This window comes from Onychostruthus taczanowskii, unplaced genomic scaffold (assembly GCF_017590055.1).
Source record: "Onychostruthus taczanowskii isolate IOZ18803 unplaced genomic scaffold, ASM1759005v1 scaffold116, whole genome shotgun sequence".
Taxonomy (NCBI): domain Eukaryota; kingdom Metazoa; phylum Chordata; class Aves; order Passeriformes; family Passeridae; genus Onychostruthus; species Onychostruthus taczanowskii.
Genome location: NW_024498294.1, coordinates 106,246 through 129,336, shown reverse-complemented (window position 1 = coordinate 129,336; position 23,091 = coordinate 106,246). Strand labels below are relative to the sequence as shown.

The 23,091-nt window shown below is 45.2% G+C and overlaps 2 protein-coding genes across 8 annotated transcripts; both read left to right on the top strand.

Moving 5' to 3' along the window:
- The first annotated feature begins 1,113 nt into the window (after window positions 1-1,113).
- Window positions 1,114-7,260, top strand: ISY1 (ISY1 splicing factor homolog). 7 transcript variants are annotated; one of them, XM_041427525.1, is made up of 11 exons: window positions 1,114-1,139; window positions 1,413-1,435; window positions 2,105-2,156; window positions 2,904-2,969; window positions 3,403-3,445; window positions 3,611-3,723; window positions 3,906-4,023; window positions 4,696-4,818; window positions 5,012-5,115; window positions 6,140-6,226; window positions 6,502-7,260. In XM_041427525.1, the coding sequence occupies exons 1-11, from the start codon at window positions 1,137-1,139 to the stop codon at window positions 6,607-6,609; spliced, it is 840 nt and encodes a 279-aa protein (XP_041283459.1). In that variant the 5' UTR covers window positions 1,114-1,136; the 3' UTR covers window positions 6,610-7,260. The 7 variants fall into 7 exon arrangements, with proteins under 7 accessions (XP_041283459.1, XP_041283464.1, XP_041283460.1 ...); XM_041427530.1 differs by having other exon boundaries at window positions 1,120-1,139; window positions 1,413-1,649; XM_041427526.1 differs by lacking the exon at window positions 1,114-1,139 and adding an exon at window positions 1,142-1,173.
- Window positions 7,261-9,735: 2,475 nt separating this feature from the next.
- On the top strand, window positions 9,736-21,253 carry LOC121348243 (haloacid dehalogenase-like hydrolase domain-containing 5). Its single transcript, XM_041427557.1, has 8 exons — window positions 9,736-9,849; window positions 12,549-12,758; window positions 13,409-13,521; window positions 14,232-14,325; window positions 15,504-15,537; window positions 16,693-16,867; window positions 18,158-18,346; window positions 19,166-21,253. The coding sequence occupies exons 1-8, from the start codon at window positions 9,736-9,738 to the stop codon at window positions 19,545-19,547; spliced, it is 1,311 nt and encodes a 436-aa protein (XP_041283491.1). The 3' UTR covers window positions 19,548-21,253.
- Window positions 21,254-23,091: the final 1,838 nt, after the last annotated feature.

Here is a 23,091-nt window from a genome sequence, read left to right as displayed (position 1 = left end):
TGAATTGTCACTCGGAAGGTTTTCCTTTCCAGTGCCAAAGGCTGTGGGTGCTGTGGAGTCTGTCCCTACAGGAGCAGTGCCAGACTGGCATCTGCAGCTGTGCTGGAGACAGCTGAATTGGCACAGGCACTTCTTTCTCTTTATCATTGCGGTTACTGTCAGGGTAACATTCCTGGTAATGTAGGAAGCAGGGATGAAATGGCTGGGTTCTCCTGGGGTAGTGCAGATGCACAGCACGTGGTGGTTCAGCCTGCTAGGTTGGGACAAATTAAGTCTTTGCACACAATTACCTTAGTTAAACAGCAGTAAAGTCTGGACCTCTCTGATTACAAAGACTTGGAAGTCTTTGGGACTTAAATGACAACTACAAAGTGGTGTTTTCCTCTAGAAATCTATATTTTTATACAAAAAAAACCCCAAGATTTAAAAGCTGAGGAACACAAAGCAGGCTGTAAGTTCCAGAAATAGAAAATTACTTCAAAAGGAGATGTCTCTTCCTTCGTCATCTTCCTGTGAGAACATTGGTGCTGCAGTTCAGTCAGTTTGCCCCAAGTTAACACGAGCTGGACATGCAAGTGGTGATTTCGTACATTGTGGGACATGGGAAAAATAAATTCTTTGTATGTTCCATGTTGATATTTTTCACTAATACTGAGATATCTCCTTATGTGTTACGGCAAACTTATGAAGTGGTTACAGAGAATGACTGTTCATCGGCAACTGAGTGACCGGACACGGGGCAATGGGTACAAACGGAAGGAAGGGAAATTCAGATCGGGTATTGGAAGGAACTTCTTTACGTGTAAGGGTGGGGAGGCCCCTGGCTCCCTGGCAGTGTCCCAGGCCAGGCTGGACGGGACTGGGAGCAGCCCGGGACAGCCGTGCCGTGGCAGGGGTGGCACTGCAGTGTCCCCAAGGTCGCCCCGCTCCCGAGCCCTCCCTGCTCATCCCAGCGGGGCCCCGCCAACACCAGCAGCGCGCATGCGCCGCGCGGGGTCACCGAATGCTGCGCGAGCGGAGCGCGCAGGCGCACTGGGGAGCGGGGCCGGGTTCTGTTCCGGCGTGTGGGACTGCAGCGAGCGCGGCGCGTTCGGCGGGACTGAGGGCACGGCGGGAGCTGAGGGCACGGCGGGACCATGGTGAGTGCGGGGCTGAGGGCACGGCGGGACCATGGTGAGTGCGGGGCCGGGACTGAGGGCACGGCGGGACCATGGTGAGTGCGGGGCCGGGACTGAGGGCACGGCTCCAGCCATGGAGGGACCATGGTGGCTGAGGGGCCGCTCGGCGCTCGTCCCCTGGTGCCGCTGCCCGGCGAGGGGCTCGGAGGGGACCGGCCGCAGGCCGGGAGCGCTGGAGGCGAGGAGCCAGGCGGGGCCGGGGGTGCCTGAGGCCGCTCTGTTTGTGTCTTGCAGGCTCGCAACGCGGAGAAGGCCATGTGAGTGCGGCGGGGGCACCGCTGAGCCCGGGCTCACCTCAGCTGAGGCTGCTGCCGGAGCTGGTCTCACACATCCGTGGCTGCTGGCCCTGACTGTACCTGACCTCACACACCTGTGCCTGCTGGCCCATAGAACACACATCTGTACTGGCTGGCCCACAGAACTCGCTGTTCAGCCTCTTTTAAAGGACCAACAGTTTAATGATATTTTGGGGTACTCAGTTGTGCGTGTGCTGGCCCAGAGGCAGTGGGAGTTGGAGGGCCCCTGCACACACGTACCTGGTGCTGTGCAGCTCCTGTAGCTGTGCTGGGTGGTTCTGTGCAGGAGAGACCCTGTAGCAGTGTGCTTGTGCCCCTGCAGTCTGGGGGATGTGTACACTGAAACGTGTTGTAAAGGACCCTTGTGGTTTTAGGCAGTTCCCATTTCGGGAACAGAGATGCCAGGCCAGATAGGAGAAATCAGTCAGCATTGCTCTACTTGAGAAATGAACCACTGAGGATTTTGAGTGTTGAGAAGTCATTAGCTGGATGAGCTGGAGGTGGTCAGTGAATGTGTTCAGGCCTTTGTTTTCTACAGACTGTAATTGAGTCCATAATAAATATCCAGAACAAAACTTGTTCCTGTTGGACTGTGGATTTTTGAAATTAAATCTGCTTTCTTCTCTTTAGGACGGCCTTGGCAAGATTTCGGCAAGCCCAGCTTGAGGAAGGAAAAGTCAAGGTGAGGTGTAAAAGCCCTGGAGGTTTGGTAGCTCAAGGGAGGCCTTGTTCAGAGCCCACGTGTCCTGTGCTTGACTCCAGTTGGAAGGAAAATATTTCTGCTGACTGTATATCACACACAGCCAGGAAAACTCTCCACTGGAGTTTCCAAACCTTTTTTACTTCTCTGTTTCATATTGCATATTATGCAGAGAAAGGGGTTTTAATACCTTTTAATAAAAGGTGGAGCTTTTAGTAAAAAGGTAGAGCCTTGTAGTAAAAGGTAAAACTGTGGGGAAAGGGACAAAATAACTGCACACAAAACCCTAAAAACAAGATGATGCATTAGTTTGTGTAAGCAAGCTAATGGAATGAAAAGAAGGTACTTTGTATAAACTGGAAAAAATTACATAGTTTAGTAGTAGCAGTTGAGAAAAGCTTAGCCTTAAGAAGGTGGTGTGTGCTGGAAATGGGGAACTGTCCTGAATGGAACATTTGTTATATTGGAGAGGATTATGGAGTGAGAGATTTTGGATTGGATAAAATGGATTTAAGTAGGTTTTTGTAGTCTGTGACAGTTTAATTTGTCAGGGCTGTAACTCATTATTGTTCATCATTTACTAGAAATCCATGGGAGCAGAAGGCCCTGGAGCTTGGTAGCATAATTTGGCGTTAATGGAGCAGTAAAGCCTGTGTGAAATGCAGTGTGTCAGTGCTCTGTGTGTCGGTGCTCAGCTGGATTTGATGTGTGTGGTTTTCTGTCCAACAGGAGCGAAGGCCCTTCCTTGCATCAGAGTGTAATGAGCTACCCAAAGCTGAGAAATGGAGGAGACAGGTAACGGCGACCCGTGGATTTTCTAATTCTATAGGAAGCAGAACTTTACACTTCCTGCTTAGACAGCCTGCTTACAGGGGGTTTCCCCCACTTGTCAGTACCCTGACAGTGAAATCACAGAACATTTTCTAAGATTGTACAGCTCAGTGTTCAGAGTAGCTCCTACCATGTCAGGTTGCTGCAAGGCCATGTCCTGCTGAGTCTTTCATATCTTCAGGGATTTGGATTCCAGGTTTTTGGGGCTGCTGTTCCAGTGTTTGATTATCTTCCTAATGATTTATTTCCCCTTGAAATTAATCAGAATTTCTCCAGTTTCAACTTGTGTTTCATTGCTACTTGTCCTATTGCCATGCATTTCTCAGACAATCTGGCTCTGTCTCCTTTGTTCCCTCCACTGATGTAGAAATTAATTTCTATGTTCTTATTTGACTAGATCATTGGGGAGATTTCCAAGAAAGTGGCACAGATCCAAAATGGTAAGGTTTTCCTAACTATGTTTTATTTTTTGAATATCCAGTCATAAGCAATTACAGTGAAAATCCCATTTCATGTGAACTATGGTGTTTCCATTGCATATATTCTGAAATTCCTCTGGTGTCTCTGAGCTGCCTGATTTATTGTTTTTTTTTCCTCTCTAACAGCTGGATTGGGTGAATTCAGAATTCGGGACCTGAATGATGAAATAAACAAACTTCTGAGGGAGAAAGGACACTGGGAATACCGAATAAAGGAGCTGGGAGGCCCAGATTATGCTGTAAGTGTGGAATGTGTTGTACTGCATGGTGGTTCTGCTTACAAGTGAAGTAACTGCAGGGAAAAATACATCACATTTAGTTAGCCTTGGATGGCTTGGCCAGAGTTATTTTTATTCAGCCCCTAAAATGTTTGGCTGTGTTAGAAGAAAGTTTTAAACTGTGAACTCTGTTTATTTTTCAGAGGATTGGCCCGAAAATGTTAGATCATGAAGGGAAAGAGGTTCCAGGAAACAGAGGCTACAAATACTTTGGAGCTGCAAAGGATTTGCCAGGAGTTAGAGAGCTTTTTGAAAAGGAACGTAAGTAAAGAGCAGCTCTTCTTAGACATGAACCTGTGCAGTAGAATATCTTGAGTAAAACGCTGTTGTAGTTTGTGGGGAGTGCTGGTAACAGCATTTCTGAAAGTCTTAGGTCAGCTCAGTGAAACACTGAGCACAGATAATTAATTAAATGCTAAGAACACCTTTGGCTTTTTGCAATTAAGGAAATACAGTAGAGAGTAAACTGGTTTCTACTGGGAATTCCAAATGGTAAGGACTGATGGCCTATAGGAACTTTCTGGCATAAGAGCAAACTTTATTGAGAAGTTGTAAATGTTACTCAGAGTTCGGGACTAGAAAAAAGGAAAGTTGGTTTGAACATAATTTTAGAAGCAGGAATGAGTTTTCATAATGAAAAACTGGATGTAAGGGGATTTGTCATGGAATGAGTGGAAATTGTTTGTGCCTGAAAGTGAGGCAAAGACAAATTATGGGAAGTACTCCAGGGTGTGGGGGAACCATTGGGTCATGTACTGGAACTGGTTTGTGCAGGCCAGAGGGTGACACCGATGCTCCCCGTGCTGGCAGCAGCTCCATCATGCTGGGTGTTGGCTGCACGAGGCAGCTGTGGGTGCTGTGAGGCTGGGGACAAGCTGGGGACACTCAGCAGGTGATGGAGGTGACCTGTGGGTGACAGTGGTGTTTTTGCAGCCCTGCCACCCCCACGGAAGACTCGGGCTGAGCTTATGAAGGACATCGATGCCGAGTACTATGGCTACAGGGATGAAGATGATGGGATTCTGGAGCCCCTGGAGCAGGAGCATGAGAAGAAAGGTATGCGAGATTCCAAACCTGCACAGAGCAGCCCAGGAAAGGGAGGTGATGGACTCTGAAGTTAAGGCACCTTTTTTAACTGATGTAGAGGATTTAGGCAAGAAGTTTAGGTCCATTGGAAGAGCTCTGGCAATAAGACCGTGCTGCTCTGACTGGCTTTCAGCCACACTTGCCATTTTCCTTTGCTCCCCAGTTATAGCAGAAGCAGTGGAAAAATGGAAGATGGAGAGAGAAGCACGACTTGCAAGAGGCGAGGAGGAAGAGGAAGAAAACATCTATGCTGTCCACGAGGAAGAGGTAGGGGGTAGCTCAGGTGATGTGACTTTTCATGTGTCTTCTGTGCTTCCCTCTTGGACATGGCATTACTCTGCCAAGGACCTGTCTGCTGCTGTCCTGGCCCTCTCCCCACCTGGCCCACTACACAGTTTAGTAAGAATCAGTAGCAGGGGAGTGCTCCTGGCCCAAGCTTAGGGAGTGCTGGAGGCTGGCAGGCGAGGACAGACCTTTCACTGGAGTGAGAAACACCTTGCTGTGATTTCAGTGGCACTGTTTTTGTCAGGTGGTGTGTTGGTAACACTGCTCAGTCTGGCTCCTGAGCATAACCTGCCTCAGTAACAGCACAAGCAGCTTTGGGGACAGGATAATGTCACGCTGCCACTGTGTGAAAACCCAAGGGGTGCAGGGCCTTGTTTACACTTGGATCATGATGCAGCAGGGCTTTGCTGGCGCTGCTGTCACTGCTGTGGCATGGCTGTTTCTTCTCCCTGCTCCCAGTGAGACCTAGAGAAGGGTACTAGAAACAAGTTCTCATTTCTCTGTCTGTGTCTAAGTGGGTTAAGCACAAGAATAAAAAGGGGAATCCATCAGATGGATCTGGTGGCTCCTCCAGTACCTATTTTATTTGTATGATCCCATGGTTCATGAGCCCAGCTCTTTGGTGTGGGACCAAAGCAGTACAGAGCTGTACAGGGAAGTGCTATCCATATATTTAAAGCACTTGCTGTCTTCTTGTTTAGCTGGCTCCTCTTCTGTTCACAGCTTTGCTGTGGCAGCCAGAGTTATGGAAGGGGAGGAAATAAACTTTACATTCATGGCCATGCCACAGCAGAGCAAAGGCCATATGAGAAATGGAAGCAGTAATGCTGAAAATGTCCAAGAGCAGGGTCTGCATGTGATCTTTGTGTTTGGTGCTGGGTCCTGTTCACTCATTGCTGTGTTTGTAGTTTTGACCATGCTTTGTTCCTTCTGGCAAAACAAATAAAAAAGGGGTTTTTATGACCTCTATAGAAAATAAACTTGATCTGATTTTTTTGCTTTTCAGTCTGATGAGGAAGGTGGCAAGGAGAGAGAAGGTGAAGACGGCCAACAGAAATTTATTGCACATGTTCCAGTGCCAACTCAACAGGAGGTAGGGCAGAACAGCACTCAGCTGCAGAGATACACACTGGCTTTTGCAAGACAAATCTTCATTTACATCAGGTCATCAGTAAAAGTGCCCTAAACTTGTGATTTCTGTGGCTTTGCAGCTGTTTAATCCCCTTGCAAATCTGTAACACTCTTCACCTGTGAATTTCCAAAACCTCCCTAAGGATTCCATAAATTAGCAAGTGTTGTGGTATAGCTGAGCAGCTGAGTTTTCAGCATCTCAACTGAGCTGAATCCACCCTGTTTTTATCCCTGCAGATTGAGGAAGCTCTTGTACGAAGAAAGAAGATGGAGCTGCTCCAGAAGTACGCCAGTGAAACCCTCCTGGCACAGAGCGAGGAGGCAAAGACACTGCTAGGATTGTAACAGGCACCAGTGTCCTGGTTTGTGTGTAATCCCTCTGAAAGCAGCAGGTTCCTAAGTTCTGGTAGCAATGGCTTTTAGCTCTGGAAGTTCCTTCGGATGTGGAGCAGACTGCTGGAATTAGTGTGGTGTGCAGGAGAACCATCATTCTGATTTCTCCACTAGGAGGACTTGTGCTCCAGCGCTGGAAAGGGCCAAACCTTGGTGAACTTGTCTGTGCATCTGACAGCTGTCTTCAATGCTTTCCGTTTGGGAAAGGCTCTGTGCAGTGGGGCCTCCTACAGATAGAACCACACGCAGTGAGCTCCTAAATCCCTGGTGTTCCTGCCATCCTGTCTGCTCTGTCCTGACTGTAGGTGTGCACATCTTCTCATGCTGGGTATTGTTGAGCTGAGAAGTAACTCACACTATTACACCTGCTTAGTTTACCAGAATAATCTGGAACCTGTCTAGAGGTGCCTTGAAGGCAGATCTTAGGAGTGACTTTGGAGATTTGATTCTTTGTAAAACACATGCAACGTCTAAAACCTGTTACCTTTTTTGTGGTTTGTAACTGTGCCCGGATGAATTGCTTAAATGCTGGATATTCCAGCAGCTACTGTAAAAAACTTTGCAATACCTTGTTCAAATATTTTTATTAAAACTTATTTACAAGCTGGTGTCTGTTTTATTCTAGCTCAAAGGACTGTGATGATTCCCTAGTGGTAGCCAAAGACTGGGATCATAGACAGCCATCCCTGTAGGAATTTGATGCTCTGCATCCCCTACTGCTCTTGGCTTGTGAATCCTGGGACAGGAGGCAAGGTAGAGCCTGGTCAAAGTCTTATGGATGACTAATACTGTTGTACAGCTCTGAAAGAATGGCATTTGAAGGTGGACATCTGCAGCCCTGGAGAATTTCTGTCTAAGGAACGCAGTATTGAACAGCCAAGTCTGGGACTGTTCAGCATTTCCAGATGCTCTCAGTATTTACCTATTGCAGTCTGTTGTGAATAAGCCACTCCAGAACAATCAAAGCTCTAAATTATAGAGACAAGCTTTGTGTTACTCGATGAAGTGATCAAACAAAAAAAAAAAAATAGAATTGAAAAAGTGGAAAGCATAGCTGCCAAATTAAAACCTAAAAAAAAAATACAGAATAAATTAAAAGCTCAATTACTGGTAGCAAGCAGACAGCTAACATCTCAAACACATTCTTCTCTCTTCTGGCAGCAGTGCAGCTTTCTCTGCATTGTAAGAAAGCAGCAAACAATGTCTTTATGGCTTATAATAATTTGTTCTAGATTTGCTTAAATATACTGGAGATAACCAAACTAGATTTAAGCAGGGAAAAACCAGCTAATTCTTATGGCCTGATACAGTCTGAGGGCTTGCTAATACAATGGTAGATCCCTTCTGTCACTGTATGAATCTGTAAGACACACAAGGGTAAAGGCAGATCAGGGACAGAGTGATCATAACACAAATACAAAAGAAGAATAAATGGAAAGAATGGAAAAAACCCAACAGGATTGTAATTACATTCATGTTCAAAGGAGTATGACCAACATCATGGTGTAAAAGGCAAGTTTATAAGACAGGGCTGGTCTCTGCCAACCCACCCAGAAAAGGAATAAATGCACAGAACTGCAGTGTGTAACTGCAAGGCAGACTGGCTGCTGCCGGGCCCTGCTGTGCCAGGTCCTCTCGCTGTAGCTGTGAGTGTGGAGCATTTTTGAGCTGAGTGCTCTTGGCTGCATCTGAGGGAACAAATTGCAGAGCAATTATTTCCCACAGTGGCCTACAGCAAAATCCTGTGTCCTGCCAGGCTGCGGAATTGCTGGTGGAGTCAGGGTGGGGAAGCTGCTGTGGTCACAGCCGGGAAATGGATCCTGTTTGTCCTGGAGAATGGAGCAGTGGGCAGGCTCTGCCTCAGCTCTGAGTGCAGCTGTGCTGGGATGTGTTGTGGTGCCAGGCTTACGGCTCATTCCATCTCGGGAATGCCTCAGCCCTGAACACATCCAGCTTATAAAGCAAGTACTTTATGTATTCTTCTGCCCTGTGTGTGATCCTGGCTTGAGCAAGGGGATAAACTCTCTAATTGTTCTGTCTGCTGCATCGATTTGGGCCTGCTCTTGTCTCTTAGAAATGAATTTGTATGTTTCATTTAATGCCAGCCACGTCAGTGGTGCAGATGGAAGGCCATCTTCCTTGTTCTGTGTCCTGGTGAGTGCAGGGCAGTCGCTGAAGGATCAGTTTCTCCTCGCAGTCACAGAGGGCTGAGGAATATTTATTGGCAGCACTGGGAAATAAGTGGATTTACCCAATCTGCATTAACAGATGAGCAAGATAAACAGAGACAGCTTTGCAGAGTATCCATTAACTAACGACATTTTGTGCTGCTTGTCTCAGTTTCAAGTCTAGCTGCAGGGGTGCAGAGCTGAGGGACTGTAGTGTTTGTGCGTGTTACGCTTTTTCCCAAAAAATGAATCACAGAATGGGTGAGTCTGGAAGGGACCACTGTGGGGCATCTGCTCCAACGTCCCTGCTCCAGCAGGGCCATCCCAGACCACAGGGCACAGGATTTGTCCAGACACTTCTGGGGTAGCTCCAGTGAGACAGCTCCACACCCTCTCAGGACAATCTGTTCCAGTGCTCAGTTACTGCACAGGGAAGAAGTTCTTCCTGGGCATCAGTTCCTGCCCGTTCCTCGTGTCCAAATGGTTGGCACCACCAAGCAGAGCCTGCTCCATCTTCTTGGTTTCCCCTCTCAGGCCGGACATGCCCAGCTCCCTCAGCCTTTCCTCGGAAGAGAGATGCCCCAGTCCCTTCATCCCTTGGCCGGGCAGAAGCAGACAAAATGTTTCTTCCGATCTGTTACTAAACTGAGCACTAGTTATCTCCTCGCTCGGAATGTTGTACTCGCTGCTCTTCGCGCTGCTGCCGGCCGCGGTGCGCCGGGGGGCCGAGCCCGGGGGCGCGGCGGCGGCGCGGGGCCGGCCGGGCGCGGAGCCCCCCAAGGCGCGGAAGATGTGGCAGGGCGCTCCCCCGGCGGCCCGGGGCTGACGCTGGCCCGTGACGCGAGTGACGCTGCCCGTGAGCTCACGGCCGGCCGGGCGGGGCGGTTGCCGGCCCCGCACTCCGCTCGCCATGCGCCGGGCGCTGCCGCCGCTCCGCGCCCTGCTCGGGGCCGCCCGCCCGCCGCGGCTCCCGGCGCCCCGGGGGATGTGCGGCCCCTTGGCCGGGCGGAGCGGGCACAGCGCGGTGAGCGGGGCCGGGGCCCGGGGCGGGCGGGCCGGGGAACAGCGAAAGCGAAACGGGCGGGGGAGCGGCGGAGCGCAGCCGGGCCACCCGCCGTGCCCGGGGCCGGGGATGCCCGGGGACAACCTCGCTTCCCCGGGACGCCAGGACGGATTCCCGAGCACTGCCGGCCGCAGCTCCTGTCCTGGGGCTGCGTGTGCTCTGGTCTTACAGAACTAACGAGGGAAACTCGTTCCGACCACTGCCGGCTCTGTCCCTTTGATTGTGCGGCGCGGCACAGCACTCCTGTCACCAACAGTTTCTTTAGGGTCAAAAGGGAAACAAAGCTGTTGGCATCATTACCTCTATCTATCTGTCATGATATCTATCATATATGTTCATCATCATATCTATCATATATAGATATCTATCATATATATCTATATATATGTTCAGTTCTTTCCTTAATGCTTGTCCCTCCTTTAATACTTTCTTTTTCTTCCTGCTAGTGTTACTCACTGTAAAACTCCCATTTGTAATCTGTTATCTATATATCTGTTCTTTATATGTCGCAAAATTAACGTAAAGGATCGCATCTGCTACAAAATTATTCCAATACCACTGTAGTTTCAGTAGTTTCATGTACCCATTCGCAAAGCCTGGGAAAACTGTTAGACATTTATTAGCAAGCTTTTGGCAGCATCTCTGCAGCAGCTGGGTTATTTCTGATGTAGCTTTCCTGAAACGGGCGCAGGCTGTGTGCAGACAATGACTTCAGAGGTTTTGTTCTCAAAAGGGTGATGATTCTACAGAGGAGAAAGGACAAGGCTTCAGGGGCAGTTCTTGCATGTAAAGACAAAAACCTAGCCTCATTTAAATGAATGGGAATGCAATATATTTACAGTTTTGACGTTACTAACTCGGGCTGCCTAGGGGTGTGGATTTCCCCTGTTGTTTGAGCTGCATCCCCATTCCCAGCAGTGCCTGGCCCTGTGCTGTGCTCGGCTGCAGGAAAAATGTGGTGGGTGAATAACTGATGTGGAACAAAGTGCTGTGTGAGTAGGCAAAGTGCCCTTCTCCTCCTGCCCAGGAGACACGGTGGCTGCGGGCGCGTGCCCTGAGACAGCTCCGCTAGCAAAGGCTGTCCCACCTGTCAGGGCTGCAGTCCTTCCTGTGCCTGTTCCCCCATCGCGCTCAGCCTCGGCCCCTAACCCCTCCCTTTCCATCACTGACAATAAATCCCAAGGTTCCGGGTTCCTGCTTTAGGCTCGGCAGAGAAATGAGCTTTAGATGACAGGTTTTGTTCCGTGCTTTTCCAGCCTGATTCATTGCTCAGCAGTCCTCTCCCTGTCTCTGCTCATCCTTCCTCACTCTCCTTGCCGGGGCTCACCAGGTCCAGCTCCCCGCTGCCTCAAAGGCAGCAAGGAGATACATTTTAGTAACTCGAGCAGCACCTTGGTGTAAGGAGGTGCTGACTTTCCCAATTAGCCTGCCCTATGTGAAACTAGGACTGAAGCCATTGTAGGAGCACAGCAGTCACTTGGCTGTAATCAAACTCCTGTGGAACAGAACAGTTTTACTACAAAAACCTTGTAAGGAAGCAGCCAAGTACAATAGTTGTGTTCAAGACCTGCCTACTGCTGAAAAATTTACTTTAGCATATTTTGTTAATATTCTGTGTGGGTCAAGCCATTAAGATGTGACTCACTGGCACAGCAGCATGTATTTTGTACCTCTTGGCATCAGTTTAAGTTAATTTTTCCCTATCTTCTGAAATAGTCTGGAACTATTTGTGAGGCAAAATAGCTCTCATGAGTCTGTATGCATAAGGCAGAGGGAGTTGTGGTGCCCCTTGTGTCAGCATGTATTTAGCATGAAGATGTGCCTATAAGGCACATTAAGATGTGCAGGGTTGTAGATCCCCTGCTCTCACTGGAGGTGTCTGTTCTCAGGGTGTTGTAGCTGCTGTAAACTCTATTAAATATGTGTAAGGACAGGCAGGGTGCTGTAGCTGCTGTAAACACCATTAAATATGTGTAAGGACAGGCAGGGTGCTGTAGCTGCTGTAAACTCCATTAAATATGTGTAAGGACAGGCAGGGTGCTGTAGCTGCTGTAAACTCCATTAAATATGTGTAAGGACAGGCAGGGTGCTGTAGCCCTTTGATTTCATACCTCCTCTGTGTAAGGACAGGCAGGGTGCTGTAGCTGCTGTAAACTCCATTAAATATGTGTAAGGACAGGCAGGGTGATGTAGCTGCTGTAAACTCCATTAAATATGTGTAAGGACAGGCAGGGTGCTGTAGCTGCTGTAAACTCCATTAAATATGTGTAAGGACAGGCAGGGTGCTGTAGCTGCTGTAAACTCCATTAAATATGTGTAAGGACAGGCAGGGTGCTGTAGCTGCTGTAAACTCCATTAAATATGTGTAAGGACAGGCAGGGTGCTGTAGCTGCTGTAAACTCCATTAAATATGTGTAAGGACAGGCAGGGTGCTGTAGCTGCTGTAAACTCCATTAAATATGTGTAAGGACAGGCAGGGTGCTGTAGCTGCTGTAAACTCCATTAAATATGTGTAAGGACAGGCAGGGTGCTGTAGCTGCTGTAAACTCCATTAAATATGTGTAAGGACAGGCAGGGTGCTGTAGCTGCTGTAAACTCCATTAAATATGTGTAAGGACAGGCATAACTAACGTACCCTTTGATTTCATCCCTCCTCGCAGCTCAGCGTGCTGCCTTCCTTTGGATTCCTCTTTGACATCGATGGGGTGCTGGTGCGAGGCAGGACCCCCATTCCTGCTGCCAGAACAGCCTTTCGCAAGCTGGTCAACTCCCAGGGACAGTTCCTGGTGCCCGTGGTCTTTGTCACCAACGCAGGGAACTGCCTGCGCCAGGAAAAGGCTGACCAGTTGTCTCACCTGCTGGGGGTTCCAGTGAGTCACCTAAATCCCATTTAGCTCATTAACACCTTGAATGTGTCAGATGTGTTATCTCCCATTAAGTGCTGCTCTGTTCATCAGGTCTGCTTTTCCCTTAAGCCCCTGACACGCTTTGCTGAAAGTAAAAATTGCTGTGCAAAGCTAATGGCTTTGCCACTGGTAAAGGCATTGATTTTCCAATTTTAATTTGGAAAGATGGTAAGTAGTCATTCACAGGAGCATCTTTCCAGAATAATAGTCTTACTGGTTACCACCTGTCCTGTTGAAGGGGTGGGGATATGTAAACGAAAAGAAGGTGATAATCTGGTACAATTAAATCAGAGCTGCAGTTTAGAAAGGGCCCACAATTGGAACCAGCTCTGATTCTCCTTCCCTGTTTGCTTCCAAATTAATTTGGTGATTTTATAAAACCAGGAGAGGAAGGCTTGTTCATGTTGAATCGAGCTGGAAGCTGAAAGGGGTATGTGTGATAATTTGTCAGTAAGCTATTTTTTTCTAGCATATTATCAATAGATCATTTGTGAAAGGAGAAAATGCTGACTGTTGTGTAATTCCTGGAATCTGTCACATCTGTTAATTGAATCGATGTATAAGCAACTTCTCTGAAATACAACAGACTCCTTTTGTTTTTAAATCCCAAACAGATTTCCCAAGATCAAGTGATGATGTCACACAGTCCTCTGCGGATGTTCAAGCGTTATCATGAAAAATGTGTCCTGGTATCTGGACAAGGACCTCTTCTTGATATTGCTCAAGAGTATCTTTAAAAAAAGAGTTTAAAAACCCCAACAACTTTCTGTCCAAGTGTTTTCCTTAGTCAGGTTCAGGGGATCTTAAGGATGAAGTGAAAAATCAAATATTTGAACCCAACAAATGCAGTAATAAATAGTAATGATAGTTCCTAGTATGGTGCCAAATTTATGTTTTGAATGTGGTTTTATACCAAGTGCCCAAAGAACTTGAATTATATTGATATCATGGTGGTATCAAAATTTCAAACTGTAACTTAGTAACCTTAACTTTTGCAGAAGCTTTGCTCAGGCTTCCATTAAGTCCCTTCTGCACTTCTTCCTTTAGTGGGATTTTCATTAATGTTGGTTTAAGTAATAAGTTGTAAAAATGTATATACAATTTTTAAGAATAAGCTCTATTTGAAGTACAAAACTGAGAAAAAGGTATTGAAGGTATTGTCTATTAGAAATGCATTTCTAAATTCAAAATTCATTAGGCTTGGCTAAGAGAGAAGTAGATGAGAGGACTGAAAACAAAACAGAAGAACTTTGGTCTCTCATTTATCAGCAGTGAGAACCATCATCTTTTTGCCTCACAGAAGGAAAATCTGTCTTTGGTGTTGCTTTCATTGTTCACTGATTTGCCAGCTGAATACCATTAAATGGTTAAGGTGGAATGAGCAGTTGGGAAACCTTTCCCTGTGAGCCGCTGTGTGTCCTTAGCTGTGTGCCCCAGCCTTGGCTTCTGCCAGCCCATCACCATTGACACCCTGCGGGAGAAACGCCCTCTGCTCGATGCAGTTGACCATGACAGAAGACCCAATGTCCTGGTGGGTGAGATTTTTGTTTCAAACCTCTCTGTTTGCTCCTTGCGTGACATCCTATAGCAGGGATCAATATTTAACTACCAAGCTAATGCCGCTGTTCTTGTATTGTGTTTTGACTTTGCTTTTCTGCTTCCTTATTTGTTTTATTACACATTCTCAAGAACAACTCTTTTCTGTCAGTAGTAATTCTTTAACCCAGCCCTTGATTTTATAGCCTGATGTTGTGGGAAAACTCACAATCTAATACAGATACCTAATGAAAAATCTGTCTTGGAAAGCTGATTAGCTTCCTCAGAAAGTGTGGAAGATAACATAGGCTTTTCCCTGAATACATGATTGTGTTGGTATTGTTTCTAACCCATGAGGTTGCTTTGATTGCAAATGAATGCTTTGAAGAATAATTTTCCCTTTGCTGTTTATAACACTGGTTAAATGTCAGCAGTGGGTACAGTGGTTCCAGTTGAATTGTGCAGGATTTGGAGCAGAAGTGAATAGCTGGTGTGCTGCACATGTTCAGGGCCAGCCTACAAAGTGGATTTCCCCCATGTGGATTGAGGACATCCTCCGTGGCTCACAGCACCCATGGCTCAGCTGTGGCACCTTTTGCTGGGCTCCTCACACCTGTGGGTGGGGAAGGGCAAGAACCTGTAAAGGTGTTTGTCCCCACAGAGAGTAAATAATGAAGTGTAGACTCTTAATTGTTTAGCAAATATATTAAGTGTTATACAGTGTGTTCTTTATTAGAAGTGTTAAAGGAAAACATCTCAAAAACTCTTTTGCAAATATCCTGTTACTACTGGAGGCCTCTTACTCCTGTGAAAAAATAGGCATCCATACTTTTATACACAAGTAGCTAAAACAACTAATTTAACAAGTAATTTAAACAACTAACATTACAACACAAGTAATTTTAACAACTGGAGTTAAAATACCCCAGAAGTAGCCCAGGAGAAGCAGGAGGCAGGTGCAGGTACAGCACAGTCACTGCTGTCCCTGTGCCAGAGATGTCACTTCAGAGAGGAAACACAAGTTTCTGAGTGAACTGACATCAGGTATATACCAATACAGAGTGCATTTCCTCTTGGAGTGGCAGGAGGCAGCTGTGGGAGTTGTGCTTGAATTTATTATCTTAAAAAGAGATGTTTCATCTTGTAAAAAACTTTCACTTTTTCTTATTGCAGTCCCCATCTGCTGTGGAGCTTCCCAAGATTGAGGGTCAGTTATCTTTATTTAACTTGCATCTATCCATTAATAAATAAATATTTTTATTTTATTTTATTTTATTTTATTTTATTTTATTTTATTTTATTTTATTTTTAAAAAATTATTTCTAGATTGTTGGGCACTTTGAAAATTTGTCTGAGACAATCCTGAAATTTCCTTGTTAATGACATCTGTCATTCATTTGAAAGTCTCATGTGTTGTAAAGCTGTTTTTTAATGTGTGCAGTTTTCAGCCACTGGGTTTTGAAGTTATATTTTTATTTTATTTTATTTTATTTTATTTTATTTTATTTTTAAAAAATTATTTCTAGATTGTTGGGCACTTTGAAAATTTGTCTGAGACAATCCTGAAATTTCCTTGTTAATGACATCTGTCATTCATTTGAAAGTCTCATGTGTTGTAAAGCTGTTTTTTAATGTGTGCAGTTTTCAGCCACTGGGTTTTGAAGTTTGAAGGGTATATGAGCTCTCCTTTCCTCTTCATCTGCCTTTAACAGGCTATTGTTGTTCTCCTTTCACAAATGAGGAATGAGCTGATGTTCATTATTCATAAATAATTTGTCTTGTTCTTACAAGTAGTCAGGATGCAGCTGTAGTGTAAGAAGGGTCTTGTGTACGCTCTCATCTCATGTGAACTACAGGAAAGTAGAAATCGGACCTTAGGATTTAAAAATATCCATGTCAGATTATTGCTGGAGACCAAAGCAATTTTTAAAAACAACATCCAAATTTTGTTTGGAAATGGAACATTTTTCTGAGATGAAGAATTCGACATCTCTGGTGTTGTGTTTAAATACTGCATGTAAACAGGGAACTCATAAGTTATGGGAGACTTAAAAATACAATTTAGAAGTTAATATTGTAATTTCTGGAGAAACTTCCCCTGTAATTTCTGGAGAAACTTCGCCTGTAAAATAAAATTCCTAAAGCTGTAGATTTTGAAGTAGGGTCTTGTTTCTTCTGAGATTTCTGTGACTGGGTGGGCATGTGATAAATGAGGCCCCTAAATGAATGTGAGTGTTTGATCAGTTCCTGGTTATACTAAATGACTCGTTCAGTCTCTTTAGGCCGAGTTTTAGCCCCAGTATCAGAGGCTCAGTGCTCTGCTAACAATTCCAAGGCTGTTCTGTACCTGTGCTTCCCGCAGCTGTGGTGCTGTTTGGGGAGCCAGTCAGATGGGAAACCAGCCTGCAGCTGATCATCGACGTTCTGCTGACCAGCGGCTATCCTGGAAATCCCTACGGGCAGGAAAACTACCCTCACATTCCTGTGCTGGCCTGCAACATGGACCTGATGTGGGTGGCTGAGGCACAGTCCCCAAGGTAAGGGCTTTATTCATATAATTGGGATTTATTTGGGCCTTCCTCATTTTTCCAGTAGGATTCAGAGTCAGCACTTGAATACAGAATGCTTGACAGCTTGGCTTTGAATGCAACATCTTAATGCACTTTCAGCTAATGCTGCCTGGCTGCTGGCTGCATTTTTGCATCCAGGAAATCAGTTCTCAAGAGAAAAGCTGCTTTTAAGCTCTAAATCTTTTGTTTCCTCACTCCCAGAACAATGGAGAAAGAGAGTTTTTTTTCCTGAGGGCCTCAGAGCCTCGTTTCAAAAGGCAAAAATGAAAAAAATTATCAAGGCCGCTGTTTCATTTCATTAGATCCCTCTTTGGTATTTCACTTTTCCTGCTAGGGCAAAGAGCTGACCCTGCTGGTTGAAAGCAGTGAGTGGTTCTGAGCTGAGGACAATGCAGTGAGTTCTTTAAGGAACACAAGGAAAAACAAGTAGAACACACAGAACAAGGTGCCAGGACCTCTTAGAGCGGTTTTGTTTGATTTTTCTTTCAATAGAAGGTACTTCTTTAATAGGTTTGTTTCCCCTCCCTTCCCCTCAGTCTGTAATTTGAAATAGAAACTTGTTGCTGTGGCTTGGTTGCTGCCTCAGTCCTGGGTCAAAGATCTGCTCAGATGCCAGTCTCTGGAAGCAGAGGCCATCTCCTATTAGCACATTGAAAAAGATATATGTGTGATGGCTTCAGGCTGCAGCAAGGCAGCCAGGATACCTCCAGTGAGCAATTTAAAAATTGGATAAATCTGTTGTGCCATCCCAGTAATGTGGGTTTATTGTGGTGTTCAGTTAATCAGCACTAAATTTTCAGTGAACCAGCTGCAGAAATGTTGCATGCTAAGTGGAATTTGATCGTTGCAGGACACAATTTATTCCTAAAAAATAATGAAATAAAAAAGCCTTGTTTGATGTTCTAAATCTGTGCTTAATGTACTTTGATTTGGTATTATACCTGTGTAGGTTTGGGCATGGAACATTCATGGTTTGGATTTTTATCTGTATAGGTTTGGGCACAGAACATTCATGGTTTGGTTTTTTGTCTGTGTAGGTTTGGATGCAGAATGTTCATGGTTTGGATTTATATCTGTGTAGGTTTGAGGGTGGAAAGTTCATGGTTTGGTTTTATATCTGTGTAGGTTTGGGCATAGAACATTCATGGTTTGGTTTTATATCTGTGTAGGTTTGGGCACAGAATGTTCATGGTTTGGTTTAATATCTGTGTAGGTTTGAGGATGGAACATTGAGGGTTTGGTTTTATATCTGTGTAGGTTTGGGCACGGAACGTTCATGGTTTGTTTGGAAAACATTTACAAGAAGATCACTGGCAAAGACCTGAAGTACGAGGCGTTGATGGGCAAACCCAGCAGGCTGACATACCAGTATGCAGAGCACCTGATCCGGGCCCAGGCCCTGCAGAGGAGCTGGGAGCAGCCCATCCAAACCCTCTATGCTGTGGGGTAAGCTGTGCTGAGCCCCAGAGGCGCAGCAGGAAATCCCAAACCCTCTATGCTGTGGGGTCAGGTGTGCTGAGCCTGACAAATACACCAGGAAATTACTCACAGTGTAAATGCCAGCCAAGAAAAACACACAACTCTTACCAGCTTGTTTCTCCTACCATTAAGACCATCTAACTTTCTTGGTGCTATGGTATATTTTTTGTGACATTTCTAATCTTAAAAATTAATGATGTTTTGCTCTTTTTATGTGTAATCTCTACAGAAGCACAAAAGGTGTTTTATATGCAACTAAGATTTCTCCTGATTATTTTTTTTTTCCTGTAATAGGTGTGTAAATCTAACAAAAAGGGTTTGCCTGGGTATTTATTCTGTTAGGTTTAGTGGTGTAACACCAACTGCCTTTGAGCTAAGGACAGTTAGAGACTGCAGAGCTAGACTTTGTCTCTGAGGTCATTTAGGTTGGTCATATGCTACTCCGTGTGCTGCCATATCATAGAATCCTTTTCAGAGAAGAAGATAAAGCTGCATTGTATTAAAGACTGTTTCAGAATCTCCAAGATATTTGGCAATATAATAAGCTCATTCATGGGCTGCTCATACCTTGATTTTCTCTCCCCTTGCCCCAATATGGAGAGTGATTCATTTTTATCCTGTCATGCTTCATGAAAGCGGTGCAGTAAAATAGCTGAGGGGTTGGGCTCCTCCCTGTCTGCCTGATTCCACATAAAGTGGTGTAAAGTACACAACGAAGTGTTGGATGGAAGCTGTAAGAACGCTGTGACAGCTGCAGTGAGGTGCTGACAGGTTTCTCCTTGGCAGGGACAATCTGATGACGGACGTGTACGGCGCCAACCTGTACAACCGCTACCTGGAGGAGAGCTCCAGCGCGGGCCCCCGGCCGCGCCTCCAGGCCAAGGCTTCTGCAGGCACAGCCCCTGCCCTGCTCTCTCTGGACCACCAGCCCGGCCTCAGCTGGGAGAAGGAGCTGGCATCTGCAGCTGCTGCCCACTGCAGGTCTGTGCTGGTCTGCACCGGGGTGTACAGCCCCCTGCCCAGCAGCGACGGCATCGCCGGCAACGTGTTCCACGGGCACCGGGATTTCAGCTTCGAGCCCGGCCTGGTGGAGCCAGACCACATTGTGCCAGATGTGGATGCTGCTGTAGACCTGGTCTTCCAGCTGGAGAACTTTGCACCTCATTGAGGTGACAGGATTTCTTAAGGACCACTCAGTGCTGTGCTTTTCTTGCCCAAAACACACTGTGCTTTACGAGAGTGCCACAAACTGCTGCCTTCTAAATTTTTTAACCTCTCAGTTAATACAATCTTCTATTAGATATGCTTTTCACTAGTATATGTAGGTACATGTGTGTGTTTGATTATATTAAATGTCAATAATGTTTTTTATAGTGCTTTAAATATGTAATTTATGGCTGGAGTTACCCTTTACTGTCTTCCTCTTTGTTATGTTAGGGACTTTAATAGCAATATTTCATAGTAACCTATTAATGTACTGGTACTTAAATCCCTCCATGACAGTACCTCCTTTTGTTGGCTGGAAGATTTAGCTTTTAGGTGTGATCTTGAGGATACCAGAGTGTGCTGCTGGGGTCACTCAGTCCATTCCACGTGGGCTGGGACAGAGCACAGCATGTATCAATGCCTGGCATTCTGCAAGTACTGAATGCTCCCTTCAATCAGAGTGGAGTTCAATCTCTTCCACTTTGGACTTGCTCTCATCTGACCTGCTGTTGCCTTTCCTTGTGTCTGTTGTCCCATGTTCCTGGAGTTTTATTGCTCCTCTCTGCTGTGTGAAGCCTTAACTGTGTTGGAACTCCATAGTCCTGGAATGGAAGCAGCAGACCTGGTGCCCTCTGTGGCCTTTTTGCTCTTTGCCATTCTATATGCACTTTTAAAAAAAAAATTTCTTTTTTTTTTCCTTTTTTTTTTTTTTTTTCTTTTTTTAGGAATTTTGAACCTTGGAAAGTTTTAGCATTTTGTTTTGTGTGTTTCTGTGAGTTGGGACGTTACACTGAATCAGTGACTACTGCTCAGCCAAAGTGCCTCCTAATTTACTTGAAGCCTCAAACCACTGTGGTAATTAACTGGCCTTTAGTGTAATATATTTAATCTCATTTCAATGTTATATGTTGTTTGGTTCATGGATTTTTATAGCTGTTAGTTTAAAAAGAAAAAGTAATTTATTTTTTGTTATTTTTGTAAAATACTTCTGAAGTTTTCATCCCAAAGATGCCTTGGAAAATATTTCTGTGTTATTTGTTATAACACATAAGCTTGTGACATAAGCTTGAAAAACATAACCCAATTAATTGTTCTAAAACCAAAGTCAACTTACACACAAAGATCAGTTCACATTAGGGACTAGTCAGGTTTTTAAGATTGGGGTTTTTTAGGTTCCCCCCCCCCCCAATTAGAAATTGTACAAACAAAACCTGGGTGTTCATTTCTCCCAGGTTTCTGTCAGAATGACCTCCTGGCCAAATCCTTCCCTGCTCCTTATCCCAACAGCAACCCTGAGAGCTCCCAGCTGCTGTGCAGTCAGATTTTGTTGTTTCCTCTGCTTGCAGAGCACTGTAATCCCCTCTGCACTGCCAGGATTGTTGATTCATCTCTTGTAATGTTTCCCAAGTAGCTTGCAGTGCCTCGATGGATGCAGTGTGAGGGCACTGCTCGAAACATTTCCTGCTTCTTCACTGGAAAAGTATTTACAGTAGCACATTCTTGCCTTTTTATTGGTACAATGAACAGTTATCTACCTGATTCTTTAGCACTTTCCTGTAATACACCAAGTATTTGCAGAGAATGCCAAATCTAAGTAAAGATTGTAATTTTGTAAGGTCAGAATGATTTAAAGTCACACTGTTTCAGTAGTAAAGCAGAGTTGCAAAACTCTAACTTTACCAGTATTGATGAAGCAAAGAATAAAAATGTTGGAAATTGCTGAAGAACAGAAAATGTTCCGTTTGTTTCTCCTTTTTTTCTCAACAATGTGGACAAACACTTCAAAAGACTCATGAAGGAACTGTATATGGACCTCTTAGATCTCATCCCTCATTAACATAAAATGCGTTTGTAGAAAAAGAAGACAGTCCCTTTTTCTGTCACATCACCAGCAAAATCTAAAACCCTCCAAGCCTCAGGGAATTCCAGATTCTCCAGCTCCATGGACTGACCTCCAGCTTGGTGAGTGGCAGACCCTCAAAAAGCCAAAATGCTGAAAAAACAGCAGATGAAGGAAGTAAAGGAAATTAGAACTAGTGACCTGGATAACACTACACGCAGAAGGCAGTTGCCAAAAGAGGTGGAAATCTCTTCCCATCAGTGTGAAGCTGGGATTTCAGGAGTTTCTCTGAAACTCAGTGGTGTGCTTGGTAACTTGTACAGAAACGGGGACTAACAGATATCACAGCCCATCTCAGCCTGTGTTAAACTCTTGTGTCTGGACAAGGATGGAGTCTTGGGCGATGAAATATATCCTGTTTTCAATGCTGACAGAAACAGGCTGCACACTTACAAGTTTCAGGAAAGTGTTTCTGTGTCACTTCTGTGAGTAAAAGAGACAGTGCATATTCCAAATAGCACAGGTGGGTTTACTTTGTGTAAAGAGTGCTTTAATTTGTCTAATTCAGACCACTTGGGGTTCAGCTGGTGTTAATTAAAACTTCTCCTCCTTGCATTGTGCTGGTTTTGTATGCCAAGCTCAGGATTCAGTGCTGGGATCGTGCTAAAGATGCCTTACAGTTTAACACCCAGCAGGTGATTGATTTGTTTATTGGTTTATTTACTGAACTTCTCCTGAAGCAGAAGCAGCACCTGGTGTGCAGGTAAGAATCTCAGAATCGGATTTTCAGTAGGATTTGGGATTGGTGTCTTGTTTTATGGAATTGTGTCTGGGAAAATGCTTTCTGCTAGTTTAACAGCTAACTTCCTGCCCATAGATGTAGAGGGAAAATATTCAGTGAACTTAAACTATAAAAAATACAGGCATTTTTTTGCAGGTACAAACTACATAATGAAAGGTCAGTTCACCGCAGCAAATGAAAAATGGTTATAGTGTGTGTAGATCTCTTGTACCCAAACTATTTTCACATTCTTAAGAGAGTTCCAGGGAGAGTTCCCAGAAATGGGAAATAATTTCTAAGTGTTCATCACACACACTTACAACAAGCCATTAAAAGTTGGGTGTTTTCCCCACACAGATTGAGAAACTCCAGTTTAATGTGTAGAAGATGAGAAAATGCAGGTCAGTCCCTGCCAGGAGCAGCAGATGTCACTCACGACACCTGCACTATTTCCTCCCACACTGCTTCCCTCCAGCACACCCAGGGCAGTCACAGCCAGTGTCTCACTAGTAAAAATGTGTCCCTAAAGAGAATTAAGTGACAAATCCAGCTGCCCCCAGCACTCTGAGGAGCCAGCTCTAGAGCCTGGCCATTGCACTGGCAACTCCTCCTTTGACACCTGAGGCTGTTCCTGGAGCAGCAGACAATGCAAACCAAGAAATTCAATATTTGGCTCCTGTGGATCACAAGCTCCCATCTGCTGACGTTCAAATTAAAGAGCCAAGCAAAGAGAAAGGAGTGTTGCTTTGTTTAATTTACAGCACTTCAATCAAATCCAGGCTCTAAACATTCCCCTGGGGAGGTACAGCTGGAACTACATTGTTCACACTTAATTGCAAGCACTGAAAAAGTTATCTGCACTTCTCCAACACTGAGCATTCCAGG

What these genes read in the sequence shown, in the direction of transcription:
- ISY1 (XM_041427524.1), top strand. Translation starts at nt 1,252, where the DNA reads ATGGAGGGACCATGGTGGCTGAGGGGCCGCTCGGCGCTCGTCCCCTGG. An exon ending in CAGTTTAATGATATTTTGGG is followed by an intron (nt 1,650 to 2,104) that starts GTACTCAGTTGT and finishes TCTTCTCTTTAG; the next exon opens with GACGGCCTTGGCAAGATTTC. An exon ending in AGTGGCACAGATCCAAAATG is followed by an intron (nt 3,446 to 3,610) that starts GTAAGGTTTTCC and finishes CCTCTCTAACAG; the next exon opens with CTGGATTGGGTGAATTCAGA.
- LOC121348243 (XM_041427557.1), top strand. Translation starts at nt 9,736, where the DNA reads ATGCGCCGGGCGCTGCCGCCGCTCCGCGCCCTGCTCGGGGCCGCCCGC. An exon ending in GGAGCTTCCCAAGATTGAGG is followed by an intron (nt 15,538 to 16,692) that starts GTCAGTTATCTT and finishes TGCTTCCCGCAG; the next exon opens with CTGTGGTGCTGTTTGGGGAG. An exon ending in GCTGAGGCACAGTCCCCAAG is followed by an intron (nt 16,868 to 18,157) that starts GTAAGGGCTTTA and finishes ATATCTGTGTAG; the next exon opens with GTTTGGGCACGGAACGTTCA.